Source organism: Oryzias latipes, chromosome 21 (genome assembly GCF_053564925.1).
Source record: "Oryzias latipes strain Hd-rR chromosome 21, Olatipes_Hd-rR_3.1".
NCBI classification, from domain to species: domain Eukaryota; kingdom Metazoa; phylum Chordata; class Actinopteri; order Beloniformes; family Adrianichthyidae; genus Oryzias; species Oryzias latipes.
Genome location: NC_136257.1, coordinates 24,331,491 through 24,347,753, shown reverse-complemented (window position 1 = coordinate 24,347,753; position 16,263 = coordinate 24,331,491). Strand labels below are relative to the sequence as shown.

General features: G+C 39.6%; 1 protein-coding gene across 2 annotated transcripts in view; it reads right to left on the bottom strand.

Annotated features, from left to right (window-relative positions):
* Positions 1-16,263, bottom strand: part of ubr3 (ubiquitin protein ligase E3 component n-recognin 3) — a 37,150-nt gene that overhangs the window by 2,624 nt on the left and 18,263 nt on the right. For both annotated transcript variants that reach the window (XM_023950541.2, XM_023950542.2), the window contains 14 exons: positions 15,744-15,832; positions 14,135-14,284; positions 13,545-13,678; positions 13,148-13,258; positions 12,135-12,335; positions 11,642-11,778; positions 9,994-10,079; positions 7,805-7,907; positions 5,295-5,395; positions 4,681-4,805; positions 1,910-2,017; positions 1,581-1,706; positions 1,256-1,435; positions 202-411 (listed from right to left, as the gene is read on the bottom strand). In XM_023950541.2, the coding sequence (XP_023806309.2) occupies positions 202-411; positions 1,256-1,435; positions 1,581-1,706; positions 1,910-2,017; positions 4,681-4,805; positions 5,295-5,395; positions 7,805-7,907; positions 9,994-10,079; positions 11,642-11,778; positions 12,135-12,335; positions 13,148-13,258; positions 13,545-13,678; positions 14,135-14,284; positions 15,744-15,832 (1,861 nt within the window). The remainder of the gene's footprint in view (positions 1-201; positions 412-1,255; positions 1,436-1,580; positions 1,707-1,909; positions 2,018-4,680; positions 4,806-5,294; positions 5,396-7,804; positions 7,908-9,993; positions 10,080-11,641; positions 11,779-12,134; positions 12,336-13,147; positions 13,259-13,544; positions 13,679-14,134; positions 14,285-15,743; positions 15,833-16,263) is intronic.

The following is a 16,263-nucleotide window of genomic DNA, read 5'->3' as shown; positions in this document are numbered from 1 at the left end:
AACGGGAACTCCACCATTAAATCCTGTGGAAAATACAGATGATTGATCTCTAGATCTTCTTTCTTTAAACAACTCTCATTTTGCATTAAGAAAGCAATTTAAAAATCTTTTTGGGATGCAAAATAATCTGATGTTTGTCCAGGAAATCCAGATCTTTAAAACCGCATAAAAACTATGACAACACATGGAATAGAAACTTACCAGAACACATTCACAGATACCCTGCTGCTTGCAGCACACGCCCTTGAGACAGACAAAGGCGCCACAAACAAGGCAGAGTGCGGGGTCTTTTGGCACCTTTTTGCAGACAGTACAAGCTTTTCTGTGATAGTACTGGAAGATGATATTATAGTTGTCAGGTAGCTGGAGAAGACGAGGGGCTGCCCACTGAGGATCTTGAACAAGCAAGGTCTACAAAGAAGAAGAGAGTCTGGGGTGTAAAAAGCTTGCTTTTCACATTAAGAGCGGACACATTCTTTGGGGACTTAAAAGAGGACACACGACAGCGCTGTATAGTGTACGGTGGCCCTGAAGCACAAGTCACATCCACTAATCAGTCAATAGAAAAACATATTAAAGTTCAAAAAGCAAAACGATAAAAAGCAGCATTACATTTTAGAAATCAAAACAAAATTCCTGAAACCAATCCGCAATTCCGAGAATACTGAAATTAAACGAAAAGGAAGAATTTCCAGATAAAATCACTATGAAATTAAAAAAAAAGGAAAATGGAAAAGGTAGGTGATGTTGGGCACTGATTGGATGACGACGTTTGTTTACCTTTTCCACAGAGCTTAATGAATAAATACTTCTGGAGTCCTCGATGCCATCTGGCATGGCAACATCTTCCCACAGAAATATTTCTTTAAGCTTCTGACCACAGAGACTACTAAAGTGGGGTGATAGCTCAATCAACTCTTAACTACAGTTCGAGCAAAACTTCCTTCCAGTTCACCTCGAATCAGTGATGTCTCCTAATATCTTCCATTGCAGGTCTCTTATGTCGTTTCTTTTTTTTCTTTTTGGAAATTACTTTCCGAAATATTTTGGTTTCTGGAATTTTGTGTTGATATTTAAAATGTCATTTCTTTATTTATTTTGCTTTTTTTTTTACATTGTTGTTGTGATCTTTAATACGTTTTTGTGTTGAGTGATTTGGACTTCAGGGTCACTGCAAGAGTGTCAGTCACAACTGAACTCCATAACCTAACAGACCTTCAGGTGATGATTGAAAGCTTATGAACAGCATGTGTACCAGTGTTTGCTCAGCTTGCATTTGTGAGAGCCCCGTGACCTCAGCACACCACTGTGACACCAAGTCAAAGGCGCTGACGGGCCACTCCAGACATGAGGCACTGTGCATGGCGTTGGAAGGCTGAGGGGATGAAGGTAGAAGCCCTAGGCACACAGCCAAAGATGAGAACTCCTCTTCCTCCTAATTAAAGATAAGCACAAAAAAAGCAGTGAGATCATTCTAAACTACTTCCTACAAATGATCTAATTCAACTACGATAAAAAACAACTGCATGTTCTCACTGAAAGGATGAAAAATCAGTTGGACATTTTTTGGTGAAACGTACCAAGCAGCCGGTCAGGCTGTCGCCATAAAGGTGGTGCTGCAGAAGGCAGGAGAGGCGCAGAAAGGGCAGGCAGAACTGCTGAAGGCTGACCTCTACAGACTGTGGGGACCACACACTGGAGCTCAGCTGTGGAGGGAAACGGCGCAAATACCTGATCAATAACCCGTTAACAGCTTGCTGATAAAACAGTGATGTATTCCCCCAACGTGGAGACCAGTGGAGAAATTCAGCCAGTTTTTTCTCCTGGTATTGACTAATTTATAGGAGGAGGGAGGAGGGCAGCTGCCAGATGAGTTCAGTGATGAGCAGTTACTGTGGTGTCGTCTCACCATTGCCGTTTCCTCCGGGTTTACGTTGTAGACGCGGTTTTCCTTTGAGAGCTCACTGATAACATGACCGAGCAGGGCTTCACAGGACTTTTCAGAGACTGCAGTGTTCTGGAAGAAAAAAAAAAAAAAACAACAACTACGGTAAATAATGCAGGAAAAACACAGAGAACCCACACAGAAGAAAAACATTTTTACTTACCGAACAAATCAACAATGTTGAAAGGTTTATAGGCAATGGCTTTTTAACCAGAGCATGAATCAGCGAGCCTTGTAGGACACTTGTTCCATGTTGTCAACAGTCTTTTACAGACTGAAGGCCACAACAGCTTTAAGTCCCCCACTTAATGAATTCAGTCACAGCTGAAGGATTTACATTTACTATCTTGTTCAACTGTCAGAAGTTACAGGACAAGACGATTCTTCCCCTGAGAGTCTCCACATTTCTTAAGCCCTAGCCACATGCACCCGTTTGTGAGGTTGACCTGTACGGGGGCTGTGGCTATTTGGGTTGTCCGTGCCTGTGGAGTAGGGCTCGTAGATACGCATCTTAAGGAGAGCAGGTGTGTCTTGCAGTTCACTTGTGGCTCGTATGACCACCTCAAGGGGTGACATGGAAAATGTACGATATTTGTGCACGTGTTAGGTGGATCGTAATGTTCGTTTCTAAGCCTAATGCAAGTTGCATGCACTTGTGACATGCGTATGGTGGCTTACTCGTCATTAGAGAGGTCTGCATACTGGCTCCTTACCGACCAGCCACAAATATGGCACACAGGGTGTGCGGATGATATGCAAGTATGACGCCCACAGGATGCCGACACAAACAAACACAGTCATTTGAGTTTAAATCTGATCTGAACGTTTTTTATTTTTTATTTTTTTAAGTCAGGCTGGGCGCAAGAAGCCCATATGACTCCTCACATGAACAGCACTAACCTTTGCACAGTCTGCAGGGTTTGCGACTCACCTACTTCACCCTAATTTGTTGCACGAGTGTTTGCTACGACCTATTGCTCGCAGTGCATGAACATCATCTCTCTACGGGTTCACAGAGTGGTTTACGACCTTGTATTTTGTGTGGCCCACCTGTGTGCCTCGTACAGTATAGCCATTTGTCTATTTTTCTCCCGCAGACATCTGTAAGGGCAGTTGTGGCGAAGATTTTAACCAAAGCCCCACTTATTTAAAGTATTAAGACTAAAAAGGTGATGAATCTTTTTGTTCCTTTTTACTGATTGTTTTGTTTTGCATTAAACGTAACAAATGTTATTCCTTTCAAATCTATATTAAGGCTACGTTCACACCGCAGGGCTTAATGCTCAATTCCGATTTTTTGAAAAAATTAGATAATTTTCCAACGCTGTTCACATTTCCAGTTAAATGCAAACTTTTTTGATCTCCTGGGTCATGACCGTGAAATTACCCAGAAGTGACCCGCATGCGCAGAAGAGTACTCAACGGTGAGCGACTTCACTCGTTTGCGGGAGTAGCTAACGTTAACAATGGATGTCAGCAACAGTGTTGTCAACAGTGGAGCTCTTTTTGCATTATTACATTTATTTTCACAAATGAGCCAGCACAATAACAATCTTCTCATTTTAAGAAGGCATTGGAGCTAGGATCGTCTGTACCCACTGCTGTGGAATGGGGATGTGAATGTGCTGGGGCCGAGCGCGTGTGTGTAGGAGAGAGGAGAGAGTGCGTGCAGCACAGGAGGGAGTGAGAGAGGGCAGCGGAAGTGTGTTGGGGCGCGCATTTATGTTATGTTATGGAGGAAGGAGAACAATAAAAGAAGGCTTCCTCCAGAGGAACTGCTATGGACTCTTTATTAACCCGCTCTGGAGAATCTGAGGGTCCCAACGGGGAAGTGAACCCCGAAGGACAATCCACCTTCGGTCCCCCGCGCTTCTGACCACGGTCGGAAAGGGAGAAAACAAAAATTCATCGCGGGAAAGGTTCAACACCACGCTCTGCCATTTCGCTGGAAATTTCTTCAAAAACCGCCCGGTTGCGATAAGAGCCCTGGAGTTTGGCCTGAATGGAGAGGTCACCCCAAATATTAATCAAATCGGGGCCCTCGCTTCCCTTCCACTGACTGGTCTCAGCAGCATTGTCCACCATGGTTGATGTTTATGTTCTCGTTCCTGCCTACTTCAACGCAGAATTATGACATATGTAGGATATCAATGACGTACGGGTCGGATACATGTGGCCTGGCTGGTCAGACGGAAGTCACATTTCAAAAGATCGGATACGTATCTGATTCAAGACCACATACCCAAGTGGCCTGGGTCACATTTAAAAAGATCGGATCTGTGCCGTTCAGACTGTCATGAAAAGATCAGATACAGGTTGCATAGGGGCAAAAAAAAAAGACAAAAAAAATATAATGGGAATTGGGTCGTGTACACTCCAATGTAGCAGAAAGACACTAATTTACACATCCATTACTGCTGGAAACCCTTTAATGTTTCAGCTTTTTGTCTTTTAGCATTCAAGCCAGCCACTCACTAATATAATCTTGACAGACTTGAGACAAATGAATGTAACACACTCCAGCAAAACCCCATCTCCAGATAATGAAGAGTGATGCTACTCACGGTGGAAACCGCATCAATTAAATTTGGTTACCCATAACTCAACAAAAATCTTTCAGAGCGCTGCAAGATAAACTCTTGTAGGGAGATTTTACAAGAAAAACACAAATAGAAGTTATAACAAACGAAAGAAGGATGGATGTGGAGGTTCCACTACATAATGGTTATTTGTACCTTTGCAAGTGCTCCAGACGTCACCCGGGCCTGCCTTTCCTCGGAGCTGAACTTGGTCGACATCGCAGCCAAACCTTGGGTGAACTGCAGGTTGTACAGCATCTTGACAACGCAGGTAAAGTGCTCTACATGGAGAGATTGAAAAGAAAGTGTAAACTGTGACAAACTAACAGATTCTGGGATCTCAAATGCTAGATGAATAAAAGCCACTCTGTGGTGGCTACTGGAGCAGAGAGCCTCAGTGAACTGAGAGCAAGAGGATAAATGGAGCATTTCGGCAGCATTAAAATGCAGCTGAAAGATTTTTAGGTTACTATATGCTAATGAGAACAAAATGTTTTCTTCTAAGCAGCTTTAGCCGCAACTGCTGTGACAAAAGTCACTTCCCACATAAAAGATCTATTGAATATTATACAGAGTGAGGAAGAGCAAAAACCAGGCGATTAATTACATTTTAAATACTTGTTGCAGATTTATTTATTTACACCCCTACCCTCAATAAAAAGTGTTTTGTTTTTGATATTTCAAAAGCCTATTTTTATACATTTTTAACAGATTTAGCAGCTCTTGGGATGTTCTGGTTGTCTTGTAGGGTCATGGGAATGCAGCAGTACCTTTACGCAGAGGCTGCGGCATAGTTAGAACAAAGATGATGAGAAGGGACGGAGCATCTCGAAACAGCATCGGGACCTCAGGTCTTTCTTCCTCAAAGCCACTGCAAAAGGAAAAGAAAGAAAAGTTCATTTTTTCTGTACAAAACATTTAAGATTACAAGTTCCATAGTCAATTTTGGGACCATTTTTAAAAATCCATTCCAAAGTAAATTGTGTTTTTTGTGTTTTTAACATGTTCATATAGCATTTTTCTGATGATGGGGGACATATAAAAAGAAAATTGGGCTTAAAATTGCATTTCTGAGTATTTATTCAAATTGTTGTGAACCAGGAGCAGGTGGCGACTAGATCCATGTACCGTAACTTGTGTCTTTGTTTTCCTCGTCCGAGGAGAAGCAGGTTAAAGCATTCATGCTTTAATTTGACACATTTCAAATGTAAAACAGATGTAAGATCAGAGGAGGATTCAAAAACTAGATACATTTTGATAAAACATGTTCAATGCCCCCTTCATCCAAAATCCATTTGTGGCGTTTCTTAAAGCGGAGAACAAAATGGAAATGTTAAGGAAGTTACGACCACTTCTGTCCACATCATGCGGGGGTACGGCTAAAAGATGTATTTCTGTATAGCATAAAGCAATAAACTCCTCATCATAATCCTCATCATTTATTTATTTATAAAGCACCTTCTACCACCAGGCAAGGAGGCCCAAAGTGCTGTATACATGGAAAACAAGACACTGTACAATCATAAAACATAAAAGAATTAAAAGCATAAAACCAAATAAAAACATTAAAAACACTTATTTTTCCATTTTGTAGCATATTTCCAAATGAGGCCATTTTAAAATGAACAAACATATTCACAATATAAAAAAACACAGAAGTAAAAGTTATTCCCTGTATTATCTTACAGCCTTAATGCATCTCTGGATACACACTCAGATTAGGTACCTTCTCCATTTACGTGTCTTTTGTTCTGTTGACAATTAGTGTCCTAGCCTCCACTCTTCTCTTGAAAGGCTTTGGGTTCTCTGAACACGGGGAACTGCACTTAAAGAATAATACCTTCCATTACCGAACCACTCACCACTTAATTACCCACCCCCAGTCCTAAAAAAGAAACCTTAAAGGACCCATCTTTCAACCATGTACACAAAAGGCATCTGCTCTTTGAATTACATTCTTAACTTGAAAATAAAAAAAATCCTAATTATGTTTACTATAAAGGTATAAGTAAAATGTGTATTTCTATAAAGATGCTCCATCTCTTTCCTTTAACCTTTTTCTGGGCTTTTTAACTCAACTATCAACTGCTCTCAGCTGACATCTCTGACGTTTTCTGGGAAGCAAATGGGCCTGCTGAAAAGTGAGGAATGCTATTAAATACATTTGGTTTGGGTCAAATAAATCCTTTTATAAGCTAGTTTGTTTTAGGTAATCTTAATGAAATAAAATGTTTTCCTCTTTAGTGCAGAACAGTTTTATTTTAATACATTAGCATAAAAAATAGGTTTTTACTGTGCAAGAATTTCCATATGACAAGCCAACCTTTAAGTTTTTAAGCAAATACGAGACTTTGGTAAACACAAGTGAATATTTGAAAGCTAAGAAGCTGTACTGGTGGGATACAGTGAACCTGACAAGGTTGTTTCTCTCTGTGTGGAGGGCCCAGTAATTTCCCCGATGCAGCAATTATTGGTATCTATGGAAACAATACTCGGTCTCTTTTTTTCTGTTTTTAGCTCCTCTTTGTGAGGAGGAAAGGCTGTTAGGAGCAGGAGGAGGAAATGGAAGTGTTTAAAAAGAGGAAAGAGTGGCACTCTTGACTGTACGTTTTTGTTTAAGAAAGATGTGAGCGCTGCATGAGGGCATTCATGGATTTACAGTAGTAAATAGTTGAAGACCTAATCCGATCGTCTTTAGATCCATTTTTAAAGTTTTGATTATTACATTTTTAGGCATAATCAAAAACCTGCGTCATTTTCTAGGACACAGTTTCTGCAGAGCGGCTGTAGTTCATCAGAAATTCGCCTCAGAGTTGTGGGCAGGGCCACCCTGTCCCTCCTTTCCAGCCCCGTTACTGAGAGCCATCTGTTTACATGCTGTCCTGCTAGCTTACACGCCCTCACACCACCAACCTAACATTAGCAGTGCAACAACAACAGCAAGCAACATTTGAGCTTTCCAGCCATTTAGTTTTGAGCCAGATTCCAGATCGGGCAAGAAAAACGAAGACGTGCGTGGATCTAGTCTAGAATGGGAATGGAGCGGAGCAGGGAGCTTGTGGCCCGCCCAGTGTATTTTCTACCCAACAAATATGATCTTTTTCAAACGGCTCATTTTTGTTTGCTCCTGATCAACAACAATTTGAATAAGAGAAAGTAAGTAGTACCATTTTCAGTAAAATTCTCTTTACATATGTCAAAAGGCCACAAGAACATGTCAAAAACACATAAAACATGATTTTCATCAGCTGGTCTTTGAGACTGACTGAAAGGTACTCACTCTTCTTTATTTTGCGCAACCTGAGTCAACCTCGTCCACGGGTTGTAAGCTGAATCGATACTGTACAGACGCATGTGCATAGCCAACACATGAAACAGCTGATCTGAGAAAGGCAAAAAGAGAAAACATGGTTAAATAACTAAAACAGAGATAGTAAGAAGAAAAAAAAACAGTTTCAACCTACTTTGTCACAGCGACAAACAGTAGTTGAACTAAAATAGTATCAAAAGTGACTGCAGGCTAATGTTTGGCTCAGATAAACCAGAGCAGACCTGATGGATTCATGGATGTTCCTCACAGCCCTGAGCGACTCTGGCAAGGAAGCAGCCATTTGTTATGAAACCGATTTAAACCAAGACCCTGCGCACAAACAACTGGATATTTAAATTGTAGCTTCAAATAAAAAATATTTTTTAAAGCTAACACTACTGTTGTCAGCTTTAGTTCAAATACAAAACAACAAAAAGCTGCACAAATTCTTGAAAACAATCTGCAGTCTTGCCTAATAAAATAACTGTCCTCTTTACAATTGTTTTAGAATAAGAATGAACATTTTACAAAGTTTAAGATGGAAAACACAGAAGCTGCATTAATATTAACTGTAATTTCATTGTTATGTAATGGCTTGGATCCTTTTTTTCCGACAATAAAATTAACCACATTTCATGCTTTATGTGAGCTGGAATGCAGCAAAGTGGTGCATGTCATCCATACTTTTTTTCAGTTGCAAGTCACTGCAATACTTGGAGCAACACTGCCCTCCAGAGGTGAAAGGAGAAACAGCAGATGAAACAAAAAAAAAAGTGTCAGCCTGGTTCTATTTGTCCTGACTCGAACCCCTCTCCTCTGCCATCAAGCAGCTCAAATCACTGAGGGGGGAGTCCAGATTCTGCTGTTGTTTTATGGCTTAAAATGTATAGCTGATCTATATATTGGGGATATCCATAAGCTTTTGTCAAGGCGTTTTCCAAAGTTCTCAAATGCTTGAGAAAAAATGTCGTTACTCACCAGCGAAGCACAAAAAAAGGTGCTCAGTTGGAGACGAATTGCGAGTAAAGTCAAAAGGGTCCACGATGACCAGCCAGGACTGTTCCACTCATAATTACTGTATTTTTGCTTTTAGCGTCCAGGCAAATATTATTGTGAATTTATAAAGATGTATGCTCTGGTATGAAAAGCAGGATAAAATAATTTATGTAATGGAATGGTCAAACTAAAAAAAGCCTTACAATGCTTAATTTGGACACCTATATTTACTTTTAAAAGGCTTTTCTAACCTCACAAGATTATTTTCACCAGGAGAAGTTGAACGAATGAATCAATTTGAAGGCTGGACCTCCTTGGATTTGATTCATTCCAAAAGAATTAAAGAGGGTTTTGTTTCTGCAGTCAACTGAAACCTCAGCAGCTCAATGTGCAGAAAGCCTCAAGGGAAACGGGCTTAGAAGCCTCGCAGGGCTTCACTTACCAATGTTTGCCCTTTCCTTAGAATCAATTTCCCACAGAATGAACACTAATATACTGCAACTGAGTAAATGTGGCTGCCGACATGACTACGCGATTAATGTAGCTCATCATGGCAAGCCTCCAGCGTAAAATTTGAGCCACTCAAGGATGTCGTGCATTTTTACACTAAGAGCCAATATGATGACAGAACAATTAAATAAATTGGAACTGAAGCACAGCCTGCCATACAGACTATTCCAAACTCCACATCAATATCTTCAGGTACGTCACTGCAGAGCTTCTCCATAGACTTCCAGCTGAAATCACACTTTTTCCATTTAATTTACCCTAATTGCTCTCAACAACTCATGTGGAACAGCATCTATCATTTCATCCAAGTGTTGACTCAATTTTATTTAGTTGTTTTTACTGTCACAGCCATCCGGTTGTAACTTGAAATATTGGATTAAATCACATATTGCTTAGTTTACCAAATATACTGTAAAGCTGATGGAAAATGTTAGTTATTAGCAATTAATTGAGTCTCATCTTAAAGGAAATAAAGGTTAAGAAACATTGTTGAAAAGCCATATAATTGAAATATATTATTTATTTATAATACTGACTGATAATCAATACAAAAACAAAAATGATGTGTTCACTGAGCTACAAGTTAGGCTTCTATGCTGGCATTGGCTTCTTTTTGCCAGAGGAATAAGTAGAGTTATGAGGTCACTACTCACTCAAACACGAGCGCTTGGCTGCTGCACTGGCCCCTCCGGAGCACAGGTTTCCTCCCCGATGCACCAGTTCCAGCTCCAGATTGGTTCTGGGGTAACAGAGCCGCAAGCAAAGTAGTAGAAAACTTTTCGGCTGATGCACATTTAAAAGCACTACACACCTGTCCCTTCATGACAAGTTTTAGGGAACTTTGTTAAAAGACTTGATATTTAAAGTGGGTTATGTATCCTTACCGGTTACTTTTAACTTCTGTGAAAGATAAAGATAAAACAAGGCACATGAGGTGCAACTGAGGATATACTGTATTTTAAGTGGATCTTTAAAAGCTTTTATTTAGAGCTACTTCCAAGTTTTATTCAAGTCAAGGCAACGTGGGGTTAAGTGTCTTTCCAAAAGACACAGTGACGGTCAAGCCTGGGATTTGAACCCCCAACCCACTAATTTGAGGATGAATGCTCAACCCTCTCAACTCCAGCCATCACACGTGATTTTTATTTCTGCAGCATTAACAAAAGGAGAAAATAAAGGAAGCAGATTGATGGTGAAATAAATAGATCCAGCTCAAATACGTCTGCTTTGTTCAATTACTGGGCATTTCTTCTCCAATGTGGATTGGGGGGGGGGCATTGAGTTTCCTGGGAGAAAAACCAATTTCACATAGATAATGCAGTCACAGTGAAGCTCCATCTGGCTTTTGCTGATAAGAGCACCGCTGTGACAGAAGAATTTCCCCTTCTCCGGCAATTTGCTCTGTTCATTGAACTTCAGAAAGCCAACAGGCACCCAGACACTCTTTAAGGAAGCATTCTGTAGAAGGTTAGGGGCAGAGGGAACTACAGCACCGGGAAGGCCGAAGGTCTGGAAGGTTATGGTACTTGTAAGGAAGAGTTTTTTTGAATTAGAGCGCTGTGGAGTCAGCAAAGCTGAGGTAATGGCAGAGGGTCATTTCAGAGCTGCTCCAAGTTGGTGCTTCACAACACAACATCCACTGCCACTTTTGACCACTTTTTTTGTTTTTAATTTATCGGTAGGTGGGATTTCAAATCAGCAGGGGATCTTAGTTGAAAGAGTGAAGATTTACAACATGAAGCATTCACATGGATTTTATATTAAGGCTAGGAAGGAAACACTGAGCATCTGTGGAAAAAAAGCGTCTTTTCCAAATAAATAAACTATCAAATAAATCCCAGAAACACAGGTTTTAAAGAAAAATTAGTCTGTCTCCATGTTGAATTACACTGGACATCAGCATGGAAGCATGGAAAGTAAATTGGATTTAGCACGATTTTTAAAATACATTTAAAAATACATTTAGGTTTATGGATCTCTTGTGCACACCAGAAAAAATAATTCTGGAACTAAAGGGGCTCCATAGAGTTGAGTTTATTGTGTTTATGATGAACAGACACATTTGGGAGTTCACAAAAGTGACGCCTTTAACAGTTCCCCAAAATAAATCAGATAATTGCTTCCCATGTTCACCAGGATTTTCTGATGATTGCATTTCTGTAGTCAATATTCAATTCTCCAGTTATCCAATATTTGGTGGGCAAGTAAACTGCAGCATCAAAATCCAACAACGTCCACATTATAACAAGAATTACAAAATAAAGAAAAAGCTCTCTATATGTTGAAGAGCTCTGATCTTACCTCGCTACTGAATACATGAAGAGAAAATCGTTGTCTGGGGAGCCTGGGTTCTTGCCGTAGTCCATGTATTTTTTCTGGGTGGTGTTCTTGATGTCTTTGATCACCAATTCCATCTCTTTACTTAGGTTGGACTCCGTCTTAGACAACAGGAGGAACAATGGGTTACATTTTATTTGAAAGACGAAGGAAGAGACTAAGAGACTTTGCTTAAAAAATAAATAAATAAATAAAAATCAAGCAAGAATCAAAATTAAAGAATATATTTGGTGATCTTTCTGAAAAAAGACAGACATAACCAACCATACCAATATGTCAGTTTAATTCTACATTCATATAGTCAATATCTATTTCATATTTTAAATTGAAAGAGATATTTTTATATGAAATTCTCCCACTCCCCACTTATAATAGTAAAGCTATAATGATTCAGCAGACCAACATGAGCATATCAAACTATTTAAAGGCTATGGTTTGGTATGACTGAAAAACTTACTGGGAAAAGGGCGAGCCTCTCCTGAAGGTCATCAACCTCTTTAACAAGTACAGTAGTCTTCTTGCTTGTGGGCGTGTGCCATGAAGCGGCATCTGCGGCCCGCCCAGGGCGACAGGGAAGGACGCTATTAGCAAACTGTCGGCAGAGTGGACATGTGAATTCACCCTTGTCAACAGAGAAACCCTGAAGGACCTGGTCGTTCTGAAAAAGGAAAAATGAAGCAGACGTTATTTCAACCCTCTCAATGCAGACTCAAAAAATGTACAGGATAAAAAATGAAATGCTGTCAGATGGTGACAGAGAGTTCACACAGAAGAGGTCTCCCTCCCAGAAGGAACAACAGCAGATATTGACAACAGGTACAAGCATCTTGGAATACATCTCAGTCTAGAAAAGTGAAGTGCTAGGACCAGCATGCACAGAACCCTCAAGCACCCCCGCCTCTGGAAGAGGACCCGAGCTTGGGGTGAGAAACCATCCGTGGAGGGTGAGACTAGAGTTACATTAGTTCATTCCTATTCATTTAGAGCAGGGGTGTCAAACTCATTTTCACTGAGGGCCACATCACTATAGTTGCTGTCCTCAAAGGGTCAGATATAACTTATACATGTAACTAAATGTAGTGAAAAATAAACGCTACTACTCCTTAATGTTAAATTACTAGTTTATTTATTTATTATAACTTTTTAAAGTGACAATTAACAGTTGCATAGAAAACATATGTTTGCTTGTTACTCTAGCATAAATCCTTTTAAATTTGATTCTGTCAGGTTAGGTTATATGGACTGTGTTTAAGTCCTAATGTATAGTTGCCCAATCCCACATTTCAAGTCCAATTCCCCCTAAATATGAATAAATACACACCAATTATTATTTTTTATTTTAAGAAATCAAAAACTTTGATGCTCTCGCGGGCCACATAAAATGACATGAAGGGCCACATTTGGCCCGTGAGCCTTGAGTTTGACACATGTGATTTAGAGAATCATTTATTAAGTCTGACTTTATCTCACCCGCAGAGACTCCATATATGACTTATGGCAATCTATATGCAGAGTGTGACCACAGGTCTGGACATAAACTCCTCCGTCCCATCCTATTGACACTGACTGAAGACAAGAACTCTGCAGATTTAAAGACATCAGAAGTGTAAACACAAAGCATTTGCATTTCAACAGAGGTTAAAAAAATGTGTCAAAATACATAAATTCTTAAAAAGTGATACGCATCTACCGGTATATAAGATAAATTTGTGTCATCTATGCTCAATTTCTAGGGGTGGTTTCAGAGGGACTAGGCTCTTATTTACTAACTTAAATGACACTTGAAAACGTTGCCAAACAAAGATTTTGTGTGAAAAACTAAAAAATATTAAAGGTGCCATGACAATGTTTTGAAGAGACCGCTCACGTCTTTGAAGAACTGCTGCATGAGCGTAAGCCTGACATCGTGAGCCACTCCACACGTGTCTGCAGAGTAAATGTGCTCTTCGTCGCTCGTCGGTAGATTCTTGGGCTCTTTACTTTTGCATCGATGCCCAAGCACTAAAAACACAAGCAAACATGATATTACTTTTTCTCTCCAATAAAAATAAAAATGCTTATTTAAAAAAAAAATTAACTTTTTTTACTTCTTAAAGAAATATAATTAATGAACTGTAAGGAAAAAAACTGAATTCAAAACAGGTAACAGATTTTGCTATTTATTCATATTTTCTACATTTAAAAGGAATAAAAAAAATGTATTGGCTATTAATTTTATTGTCTATCACAATACTACAATTTTAAACTTACTTTCCCTTAAAAAAGTAGCTTTAATTTAATTGGTAAAACATATAATAATAGAAGCCTCAAAATAAATGCAAAGCTAAAAGTTAAAACTGCCAATTTTAAATCCTGACATGGTTTGCTGTTGAATGTAAATAACAGAAAAGTTGTTTTAAGAGCTCCTGATGCGTAGGTTAAGTTAACAGAGAGTCAAATAGGGAAGAAAAGAGATACCCGAGGTTGCCTGCAGAAGAACCACGAGGCCGGTCGGCCGATCTTCAGTGGAGGGTCCGCTCTGACCACAGATTACACAGTCATAGTGCGTCTCAGACTCCATCACTTCAGATGATCCTAAATCCATTGCTGCCTCGGCTTCTGGGGATTCTAGCACAAAACAAAGAAAAAGCAATGAAACAAATAAAAAAAAAATGACAATCAAACCTTTCTTTCCACATTGATTTTGCTCATGAATGGAGACAGGATTATTAATGCGATTTTACAATGGAAGTTTGGAAAACTTCAAGGCCTTTGAATGTAAAAATGAAAACTCTTAAGATACTGCAAAATATTTGTACGAATACAATAAAAATGCGTTATTTTCATGCAAATCAGACACTAAGGAACTGTTACAATAACTATATAAAAAAAACCTAAATGAAGGTGGCTCGGGCTAAAAACCCGTTCAATTGAAGTCATTTTTGGTCATTCCTTTTGGCTTTTGAAGCCCAGTGTCGATAATATTTCCTGTACATAAAAACATGTCCACCAACATTAAATGAAGGCTGGTGCAAAATTAGATTGTAAATGTTAACGACAGCATTTGGATTTAAGCAGTAAACAATGTGCAGAAATGTCAAGCTGTGTTCAAAATTGATTTATTGCTGTTTTAAGAGGCAGGTTCTCATGAGAGGTCCCTCATGTTCCCGTGGAAATGAAAACGGCATTAAATGTCAATGTTCCAGCCTTTGCCTTAGGCCATTCACACACACAATGTCCTTGCACACACCAGCACAAACTACAACATAGAAAGACAGTTGGAGACACTTTAAGAAGCATAACATAACCAGAATTGCAGTTTTGGATTTATTAGGGTGTATTATTTAGAGCCAGACAGAGAGAAAACTTTTAGTCTATTTTAAAGGGTCTATACCATGCAAAATAAATAGTTTTGCATGGTATAGGCCCTTTAAAATGATTGTTGTGCTTCCACCTTGATGTTGGTGCCTCATAGGGCATCACAGTTGAAGTTTATTTTTGATGACGTTCGTCTCTTCGAGGGATAAATTTCATTTCAAGATTCATGGAATACATTCACAACAGTTTGTTTCAGCTCATCCGTTTGTGTAGTTACACTTAAGTTACTCTCTAGGCTTTTAAAGGAAGTAAAGTGATAAATATCTTATTTAAGTACAAATTAATTTCCAAGTTTACAAGGAAAGGTTACGACACTGCAGGAAATGCGCATGCAGATGTTGCTGCAGTCTCACCAGAACAGTCCTAGTGAGTGATTCTTTTGTTAACCATGCAGTGTCAGGGTGGTCCCGGGAGCTTCCAACCACTATTAGTGCTTTGATCTTATGTGCCCCGACTACTGCCGGCAGGCATCACCGTTCCAGCAGGATCAGCCCCCACTTCATTTCCACTAAAAGGGCTTTTGAGACCAAGCAGGAACTGTACAACTAACACAAGCAACAAACCAACAACTATTACTGCTACCAACTTTCTATAATCATCATCCAGCATATTTCCAGCTATTTTATCTATTCTGGCATCAAAACCTTTAGCTTTTTCAGGAAATTCCTGCTCGAGGGTTTTGGTCACTAAATTGTGGCCTTTTACCTACCAACATCCATGGCCGTTTCCATGAAGCTCTTCTGCCGGGAAGCAAACTCAGCAAGCAGCTTCTTCTGCCTTTCTCTTGCCCTCTGACGTCTGAAAGAAAATGTTGAATTCTCTTTGAAATAACATGCTTTTGAAGTGGGAGGTGGGGGTCAAACTCTAACTCCAGAGCTGGTGTCTTGCGTTTTCTTCAGGTATCTCTGCCCTACCTGCTCCCGTTTACCCAGCAGGCGGGTTTTGATCGATAAGAAGCAGCCGGGGCAGAGTTGGTTAGAAATCACAGAGAACGCCAGCCCTGGATAAAATGTTTGATATCTTTGTGATGAGATAAACGGTGACTTATTGTTTATGGATTATTGTTAAAATACACTATACATACACGAGATTACAATGATTAAAATTGTTCACAAAAGAAAAAACTACTGTGAGAGAATCGACTGTAGGTGAAGTTCTAGTGAGAGGCAGAGGTGCTACCAAAAAATCTGTCAATGCGAAATGCTCCAACAGGCGCTTTATGAGGAAAA